We start from the raw sequence: 10,585 nt of genomic DNA on the forward strand, positions 1-10,585 counted from the left end.
GTGTGTGTGTGTGTGTGCGCACGCGCGCGCGCGCGCGCGTGTATAAGATTTCTCACAATTACCGAATTTCCTCTTAAGGACATATTCTTGAAGTAATTTTGAGACGAAAATCCTAATATAAAAATGTCGAGGCTACAATAGTTTTTGAATTATAATTAGTTAAAGATAATGTATAATTAAAGAAAGTGTGTGTGTGTGTGTATGTGTGTGTGTATGTGTGTGAGTGTGCGTGCGTGTGTGCGTGCGTGTGTGTGAAAATTATTATAGTCTCAATATTTTCGTATTAGAATTTTCGTCTTAGAATGTTCACAAGAATGTTCTAGAAATAATAATAGAGGCTCTAAAAGTAAAATAGGTTTTTACTTATTAAGCATTTAAAGTTAGCTTATAATTCAAAAAATTATTGTAACCTCGACATTTCGTATATTAGAATTTTCATCTCAACATTATCTCAAGAATATATCCTTAAGAGGAAATTCAATAGTTGTGACACCCTGTATATATAATACTTACATACACATGAAAAGAGATTAGTATTTTCAAAAAATATATCAAAAAGCTATATCAAATAATCTATAATTATTCCTAGATTTTTTTACATTAGTTTATTAGTCTTATATACTTATCAGTCTTATATACTTATAGCAATAAATAATATAAACTGTAATAAAAGAATAAAAAATGATTTTGGTCAAGAAAAGATTCCGATCAAAAAACTGTAATGTAATATGGAAATTAGAAAGTAATTTTTTATTCACACGTTCAAAATAACTTATCATGCGCGTAAGCCAAGGTATATGTAATGAGATAGTAAAAAATTCCCAAAAGCATGCAGATGTTTGTTATGTAATTATTTCGAAAAAAAAAAAAAAAAATATATATATATATATTTTTAGTGTCTATCAAAAATCTCGGAACATCTAAATAATTTTTGAATAGTTCAAGATTGAAATTTATAAAGATACAATGGGACCATAAAATCTATTACTTAACCTCAAAAACATTCATTTTATCGCTTTCTTATTTCTATTTTATTTCTGTACTATTCCTATCGCTATTCTTGTTGTCTGTTGGAAGCTCACATTGGCTGGGAGCTTTCCAGCAATACAAATTGATAGAATCATCCTATCATTGTTCGATAATCAGTAAGAAACAAAAACAGAATTACTCTTGTGTTGACTTGTGCTTCTGCTCAAAAGCTTCCACAGTATCTAGCCTAACACTCCTGAGAGATGTGGGAAGAGGGGGGGGAGGGGGGTTGGAAAATCTTAAATGAAATGTGGAATCGAATGAGGATTCGTTTGAAAGTGCTTTCCAGTAGGAGCACAACGCGGAATGAGGTCTCTAAGATTTTTTTTTTTAGCAGAATTATAATCATTTAAACATTATTATTGAGGTATACAAGCAACACAAATGATACGATGTGATACAATGGATCATAACATACTTGTTTGCAATCAATAACCAATGTTAAACAAAGATGACATGATCATTGTGTCGCACTGTGTCGCTTATTGGAAGGCACATGAGATTTTGCAGTAGCGAGGCCCACGGCGAGGACATGAGAAAGATAAGACTTCACGCGGACACGCGTTCCTGAGTGGATGGAAGTGCATGCCGGAAAGTGTGCAGTGTGTGCGTGCGTACACGCGTATGTGTGCGTGCGCGCGTGCAAGACACAGGCAGAAATCAGGACCCCTCAATAATCATAACTGTGCAAAAAAATCATAAAAACCTTTGATTCGATTGTTTTTATCTCGAAAATGTTTTCAAACGAGCCCTCACTCGACCAAATGTCATTTAAGATTTTTCGAGCCCTTTTTCCGGGCTTCATCTCCTGATTTTCGAGGTTAAATAATGGATTTTACGGTCGTATCCTTATAAATTTCAATCTTATCTATTATATATAATCTATTATCTATTATATATAATCAAATCATTCAGAAATTAGTTAAGTATCCTGGAACTTCTGGCAAACACTATACATATATATAGAATATCACAAAAAGATCAGGCCATTGGATTATCTCGAAAACATAGCTTTTCGGAAAAATTTTCATATGAAAGTAGGATATCAAATTTCTCATCATGTGATGATGTTACAAATCCGACTATGCGATCTCTGTATGATGCATTTAATGCCCGTGCGAATATCTCGAATAGTTTTTAGCCAAATGAAATCTAATTATACTGTTTTGAAAAAATCGATATTGCAAAGATTTATAAGAAAAATTAAGGATGTCCATTTACAAAATTTGAAGTGATTTTAATATGACATTCTCAAGCTAATATTGATCAAATTAATATGATGAATAACTTGGTATCTTATAATTTTTGTATGAATAAATTTTTTTGAAAACATTTTTCAGAAATAATCTAGTGTCCTGATCTTTTTATGATATCATATATATATATATATATATATATACATACACACATACACACACATATATGTGTATATGTATATACAAAATATATAACTACTTAATATATTAAATATTTTGAATCTGAAATAAATTAAACAAAAAGTTATAAAAATAAAAAAAATTATGTATAACCCAAAAATTATATGTATATATAAGTATATCTTCTCATAAATTTATATATACTTAGCAAATGAATTATAAACATACGTATTAATTTCGTATGTAATATTTTACAATTTTTAACAGCAAAACTTCTATAGTTTCGATGAAATTATAATTATTGTTAATTTGTTAATTCTTTCTTCACATATAAAATATTAATTACAATCTTGATATTATATAGCTTTAATAATTATAATTTTAGTACATGATATATTAAATATCATGTGGTGCCAACATAATAATTCAATAGTGATACCAAGAGAAATAGTTAACATTTAAATGAAAATTATTAGAATTGAGAACAATAAAATTATATAAGCGTATATATTAATATATATCAATATGATATAAAGAATTATTGAAATTTTTATTAGCACAAAAATCGAAGTTGCTGTTCTGTTAAGGCGCTGTCGAAAAATACATGAACCAATACAGCAAAAGAGTAAAAAAAAAAAATAAAAAAAAAACTCAAATTGGTACTAACCATAATCGCCTCGTCCCATCTGTCCACGCATACCTGCACCAGTACCCCGAGGTCCCTGTGCGGGCCCACGAACTGGCATTGGACCTCCCATCATGCTCGGATGAGAAGGAGATCCACTGTAAGAAGGAAAACTATATAACGCCTTTAATTTATGAATAAATGAAATAAAGTAATTTAAAGTGAAATATAATGACATACCAATAATACGAATTAATTAAAAATAAAATAGCAATAACTTACCCGCCTCTGCCTTGTAACATTTGCATCATTCGTCTTTCCCTGGCGCGCAACATCTCTTCCTTCTTCTTTTTATCGGATGGTGGTTTTGCCAATGAAACTTCTATGTGGGATCCACCCATTTCCTTACCATTTAATTCGTTCATTGCCTTAAGAAAATACATACATATATTTAAAATAAATTTTTATTAGAGATTATCAAACAAAATATAACTTGATACATTTTTTACCTTAACAGCATTATCTCTATCTTCAAAATGTATAAATGCATAATCCTTGATTTTTTTCACTCGCTCAATTTTGCCATATTGTTCAAAGCTTTCCTTCAGTTTTTCTTCAGAACAATCTTGCGTCAAATTTCGTACGTAAAGTACACGCACCTAAAATAAAAAAGTTTTATCATTTTTTTAACACAAGAATCAAAGACTAACACAATACTAAAAATAATTATATTTGATTGTATTATGAGTCATTTACTTTGGACATGGTTTGTTCGTCTGGTTCCTCTTGAGGATCGGCCCAATCAACAATAATATCACATCCCCAAACTTTAATACGTCCAGTACTTAATCTTCGCTTGGCTAAGGAAGCTGCTTTGTGAGATTCGTATTCCAAAAAGCAAAAACCTCTATTCTTCTTTTTGTCATCTGGTGAACTGTAGATAATCACCTCTGTCAGGCCAGCTATATGTCAAAAAAAAATCATACAAAAAGCAGATAAGATTTATTCGATACTCGTAAAATATTCAGAATTGTTATATATAATAAAAAATAATATTCTCAAAATAAAATATAAATTCAAGCAGCTATTATAATTTTATATGCGATATTTGCCGTGAGCGAGAGATTTGCACTATTTTTCAAGTAATTACAATGATTATACCTATCTTGAATTATTTTTAAATTTACCTATTTTTAAATTTACAATATTCATGTTAAATTATACATTATAATAATCATTTTATCATACAGAAAATAATTATCATATTATTAGATCATTTTACATTAATATTATTAACAACATTATTTACATATTCGTATATGTAAAAACATCGTAAAAATTCTTTATCATGTGTAATTTTTGATTTTTTTCACAGATGTTACAATTTCATATCTATATATGTAGCATAAGAATATTATTTAAGAATAAAACAATTAAATAAAGATAAAATTGAAAAGAAAAAAAAATAATTACATTAATGTCCGACTACATTAATTAATCTGTACGATTTCTAAAAAAATTTATACATATCTTTATATAACAAAAAGTTACATTATATTGTTTGTTAAATCTTTTCTAGACATTGTTAATGTTCCTATTTCATAAATTATAAATTTTATTTATTTGCACGTTTGAGAACAAACACACGTAACATTCAATAAAAAAAGAAAAACAAGCTTCAAAAATGAATTTATCAAGTAAAATTTCTTTGACAAAAAAAAAATTCGAGGATTAAAAATAAAAGAAATAAAAGAAACAATTACTTCACCAAATGCTCACAATCTATGTCATAATAAAATTTTAAATAAAAAACTACAGAAAATCAGGATTAAAAGAACAGAAAAAATAGACACTATTAATAACTACAAAGAGAGAGACTGCAAGCTCCAAATTCTGTAAAACACTCTTTATCAGAATAGTTATATGTATATTAATACATATACATATGTTTTTTAGCATTTCTTTACTAAATCTGTATATTTTTGAAGAATTTGAGAGGATTATTTAATTCAAAAGCATATAAATATTATTAAGAAGAATAATTTTCATGCTATTAGAATTCCCATGCATTATAATTATTCAATTACATAAAGAAATCGACATTTTAATATTATATGTATATAATTATATCCTTCCTCTCTCAGTGTCTTCTAATCTTAAGATGTAAGAATATCATTCGTATTTCCCGATTTGATTTCACTCCGATCTAATTTGACAGAGCTTTTCTGGAAATAGCAGTAAAAATACTAAAAGATTGCCAAACAAGAAGCAATTTAGTAATTATCACTAGGCAACTTAATTAATCTGACATCATTCCTCTGAACTTTTATTTTCAGAGATAGTCTTTCTCTCCTTCCTCTCAGTTTAGAAGTTATACTACCTCTGGATAACAAGGCATTTTGTATGTATTTTTAAAATAATAAATTTTAATTTTTAATAATAAAACAGTAAATCATCGATTTTGTATGTATTAAATCCAAAATTTTATCATAATAGAGTAATTTTTATAATACTAATTTTATTGACTAATATGCATAAAATATAATTCACTTATACTAACTTATTCATTATTCATAGTAAATATATCAATTCTCTTAATTTCTTGTCTGTCAGTTACATTATATAAGACATGCGGAAATCAAATGCAAATTGTTGTTAGATGCCTTGTATCATTATATCGATCGTATTGACTGTTCTCCTAAAATTAATTTTTCGATCATTTCTATGTAAATTTAATTATTTAAGGCGTTTGCCTTTATCATCACTTTTATACATTGATCTCCTCTCTGTGTCCATATTAATGTTACATGCAAGAATCTTATGCACATACATACGAAATATAGTGATGAATCACAAACACATTCATTCGATCACACTGATCATTCTCTTTTGCCATATTTACATTTATACTATACAAAAATAATATACCTTTCATATTAAATTTAACGTCTGAAATTAAAGATATCACAATAAACACACAATTATTCATTCATGAAATACGATTGTGTCTCTATTTTATGAATATGTTTAATTTTGTGTACAAAAGAAATATATATTTTTCATTTCAAAACATAAAGAAAATAAAACTGTTATCATGTCTTAATTATATGTAAATAAAAATATCAATAAACGATATTATAAAATTTGCATTCCAACTTTGAATTTTGTGTCCCAAAACCAAATACTCGTAATAATTTGTCATCAATCAAAATTATAAAATATAAAATATAAAAACTCATATACTTTTTCTGTCTTTCCCTTTTCTTTCCTTCCTTCTTTTCTTTCTTCCCCCCCCTCCCTCCCTTTCTTCCCCTCCTTTTCATTCTGTCCTTCTCTCTTGTCTGCCTACGCACGCGCGCGTTTTTATGATTGTGTGTGTGTGTGTGTGTGTGTGTGTGTGTGTGTGTGTGTGTGCGCGCGCGCGCTTGTGTGGAGGAAAAAAATTAAATGAGCATATAAATGTATGTGGATGGATGAATGGATGGATGGATGGATGGATGGATGGATGGATGGATAGATGAATGAATGGATGGATGGATGGATGGATGGATGGATGGATGAATGGATGAGTGGATAGATGGATGGATGAATGGATGAATGACTGAACGGATGGATGGATGGATGAATGGATGGATGAATGAATGAGTGGATAGATGGATGGATGGATGAATGGATGAATGACTGAACGGATGGATGGATGAATGACTGAACGGATGGATGGATGAATGGATGGGTGAATGGATGAATGGATGGGTGAATGGATGAATGGATTAATGGATAAAATGGACAGTCGTGCACGCGCGTATATGTGTGTATGTATATTTCAAATAAAATAAACTCAATTGGTTGTAGGACACAATTACGAATGTCTACTCATTGCAACTATGCACGTTTTGCAAACGAAAAGTTAGAAATGAAAGGAATTATATGATAAGAAGAGTTCACATTTGGCTTATAAATAAATTGGTCAGCGTTACCAAACATCAATAATATTTTCGAAAATGAATAATGAAAATTTCGTTTCTCCAATACCAATTCACAACAAAATTTTTATTTCACATTTATGCAAGAGGGCTGGATTTAACCCACCTGGCACCTCTGCTACTGACTAGAGAAAAACACCTGATTTGTTACAAGATGATAAATTTTTTGTCCCATTATCTCTCAGAGAACTTCCATTTGGTTACTGCTTGCTGATTTAAGGACAATTGTCAACTTACGTGCGTGCTTTGTAAACTCTTCGAACAAGTCATCTCGGTCTCGATTCTTTGGAATATTTCCCACAAACAAGCGGTGATTGTTATAAGATACGGTAACACCAATCTTTTTCCCTTTCCGAATCTCATAATCATTCAGCTGTAAGAATAATGTGGAAGGAGAGTGCCAATTAAGCTTGCCATTTATGATTTCACCTGCTTATTGGCTGTCTGAACGTAGGATTTCATGAAATGTCCTTGAGGAAAGAGGGTTGATTGTGGGGAGTGGGGGGATGAATTTCATTTATATAAATATAGGACCATTATTCAAAGGGACATTTCGATAGTTTGAGAGGATCAATATTATACAGGGTGGGTGGGAGTGCCTGTCCGTTTGTTAGCGAGCCAAACGCCCCAGCGGTCCACGCAAATCTCCCATACCCCCAAAGCTTAAGACTTAGTGATGAATTACATTTGCATATTGCAAAATTGCAATGGTGCAAGACAGCGTATATTTTTGTCACAGTATGTAAAATAATTCTTAATCTAAAAGTATCATACGGCTTCCACATTTTCTCTTTCCATTATCTCGCTTCTTTTTTACCGTTCCAAAAAAAGAAGACGAAGAAGATATCAGTAATAAAGATTGATGAATTGATCAGTTGCATAAATTCGAGGACAGGGAACTCAAGAGGATAATAAGGTATTTGCATGTATAGAATAGGAAGCAGATAAACTTATAAGTCAACCTAAATATGCAAGGAAAAGAAGACTTGGACCAGAGAGGTGTTACTGTTCACTAATAAACCGAGAGGCAAGGAGACTGACCAGAACTAAAGGTGCCATAAGGTATATTCGTAGATCATAAAATCAATGTGATCCTTGGATGCTCCATAGTTCCATACCATCTACAACCACTACTTAAAAGCTAGCACTCTTAAATTATACAATACAGGTAGACAGGTAGGTAATAGGTAGGTAGGTAGGTACACACGCCTCGAATTCACTTTACCTGTTAATTTACCAAATTCCTCCAAGATCTCCTCTTTGCCTTTTGACTTTGGTATGTTCCCCACGAAAAGACGTAGATTAGGAACGCTAATGTTTACTTTCAGACTCTTGCCGGGTTTTATTTCGTGATTATCGAGCTGTGGGATGCAGAAAACAGACACATGCCTAATTTTGTTCCAATGAGGCGGTTTCATGGTTTTTAAGTTAAGATAATTACGGCAGATATGACGGAATTTGGGAAAAAATTTTCTAAATATGCAATTTAATACGAATATTAATTATTAACAATGATGTAAGTTTACGAAAGCGAGAAAGTGGCATGCGCTTTGTCGCTCGAGTCTTCACAATATAGCAAACCGGCCTTTCATGTACTCCTGTAAACAAATTTTAAGCCTACCAATTTTCAGAATTTTGTTACAAAAATTGTCACTGTCCAATGAGAATCAACCAATTAGATAAATATACCCCTAACCAATTAGACCACACAATCATCATGATTTTCAGAAAGGTTCTCCACTCCCAATTTTGCCCTCTGAGCAAAGAGGAGAGCTGGAAAAGAAACTCATCCATAGGACATCATTAATATATATTTTTCAGTGTTATTAAATAGGATCAGTGGATGTAATTGCGTATTTAAACACGAATAAATGGTCAGGGACATATACATATAAAACATATAATATGTGGATTGTTCCTACGTATGTGTGTATGTGTATAATAAAATTACGTATATACGTGTTTTCATTTATTTCAAAATATCTCACCTAACTCTCGAGTACTTTGAATGTAATATCTTTGCTATTCTAAGTAATAGAAAAAATTCAGAAAAAATTCAAAAAAAATTCGCACACAAGTTACAAGATTTAACAAATTCAAAAAACACGTAATATAGAAGTAATGCTTTCATTATGCAGGAACATGAAACATTTTGAGAACATTTCTTTTTTTTAAATAAAATTAAAATATGATTTTTCTTACATAAATCTTCTAATTATTTCCCATATAAAAGTAAAGCCTGCAATATACGTTTTCCTACTATGAATTGCTTGTGTTTTAGTAAATTATTAGAATTGCACCACACAGAATGCAGAATTTCTACTAATTTATCAAAACGCAAGCAATCCAATAGGAAAAAGTGTTGTATGCTGTAGGCTTAATATAAAAATATAGAGGTGAGATTATTTAAAAAATTAATTTTTTTCGAGATATATTTTATGCCAGTATGGCACATTAAAACATTAGATATTTTATAAGTTATTGATTTTTTAATTTTATGTTAACAATTTTATACAAGATAATCAGAAAAATTACCTTGAGAAGATGAAGTTTTATTTGTATTAAACTTATTGCTTTTTCTGAAGAGAGAACAAGTAGCCGAAACATGTAAAGAGTTCGAATTTATGAAATTAGATTTGAATAATAACTCAATGTAATTATCGACTGAATATATAAATTATTGTACACAAGTTCTGTGACAAGTTCTTTGATACTCTGTCATTTTATATATTTTTAGTTTATATTATTTAGAAATTTTTATTATTATTTTATTTTTATTTTAGAAAAATCATATTTGATTTACAAAAATCGAATTGCTAATCTTCATCTCCTTCATATTTCCATATATAACGAAATATTGTGCCACTATACAGATTAACAAAAAATCCCTTTAAAATATTTTATCGGTTTCAGATTTTTTTGTCACTCTGTATGATGTGTCATTCACAAAACCATAGAACAAAGTAGTTTCAATTTTTTCTTATTATTTAGAATAGCAAAGATATTTCAAATTCTCGATATCAATGAGAAAAGTTACTTATACATGTATGAATCACATACTCATGTACATATGCCCCCTTTCTATCTCTCTTCTTTCCTTTTACTTTTTTCTTTCTGTTTTCCTTTTTACTTTTTCACACACACACTCTCTCTCTCTCTCTCTCTCTCTCTCTCTCTCTCTCTCTCTCTCTCTCACTTTCTTTGTTTTTCTCTCACTTTCTTTCTTGCTTTTTCATTCACTCTCCTTCTTTCTTCCTTGTTTCTTCATTCTTTCTTGCACACAATGCATATGTACATATGTATGCAAAATTTATATTTTTCTAAATTGCGTATATATTTTTTTTAAATGTGTAAATTCAAAAAATTATAAAAATATATGAACTTAATAAATTAATGTATCTGCGTTAAATCTACTGGGAAACAACGAAATATAAAAAAGATAATATAGAACAAGCCACATAGGAATATAGTAACACTCATTCGAAATGTTCAACAGAACACAAACGTGTATGTGTGTGTGTGTGTGTGTGTGTGTGTGTGTGTGTGTGTGTGTGTGTGTGTGTGTGTGTGTG

General features: G+C 30.0%; 2 protein-coding genes across 5 annotated transcripts in view; both read right to left on the reverse strand.

Moving 5' to 3' along the window:
- The window catches only part of LOC108692469 (heterogeneous nuclear ribonucleoprotein R), a 25,162-nt gene extending 16,552 nt beyond the window's left edge, over window positions 1-8,610 (reverse strand). For 2 of the 4 annotated variants that reach the window (XM_018200730.1, XM_018200727.1), the window contains exons 1-5: window positions 8,239-8,610; window positions 3,787-3,992; window positions 3,540-3,689; window positions 3,313-3,458; window positions 3,073-3,188 (exon numbers count right to left, since the gene is read on the reverse strand). In XM_018200730.1, the coding sequence (XP_018056219.1) occupies window positions 3,073-3,188; window positions 3,313-3,458; window positions 3,540-3,689; window positions 3,787-3,992; window positions 8,239-8,431 (811 nt within the window). In that variant the 5' untranslated portion in view covers window positions 8,432-8,610. The remainder of the gene's footprint in view (window positions 1-3,072; window positions 3,189-3,312; window positions 3,459-3,539; window positions 3,690-3,786; window positions 3,993-8,238) is intronic. The other 2 variants (XM_018200729.1, XM_018200726.1) reach the window with 1 other exon arrangement.
- A 1,219-nt stretch (window positions 8,611-9,829) lies between these two features.
- Window positions 9,830-10,585, reverse strand: part of LOC108692447 (heterogeneous nuclear ribonucleoprotein R-like) — a 3,494-nt gene continuing 2,738 nt past the window's right edge. Inside the window, exon 3 of the mRNA XM_018200691.1 lies at window positions 9,830-9,878. Coding sequence (XP_018056180.1) covers window positions 9,830-9,878 — 49 coding nt within the window. The remainder of the gene's footprint in view (window positions 9,879-10,585) is intronic.

Source organism: Atta colombica, unplaced genomic scaffold, assembly GCF_001594045.1.
Source record: "Atta colombica isolate Treedump-2 unplaced genomic scaffold, Acol1.0 scaffold72, whole genome shotgun sequence".
NCBI classification, from domain to species: Eukaryota; Metazoa; Arthropoda; class Insecta; order Hymenoptera; family Formicidae; genus Atta; species Atta colombica.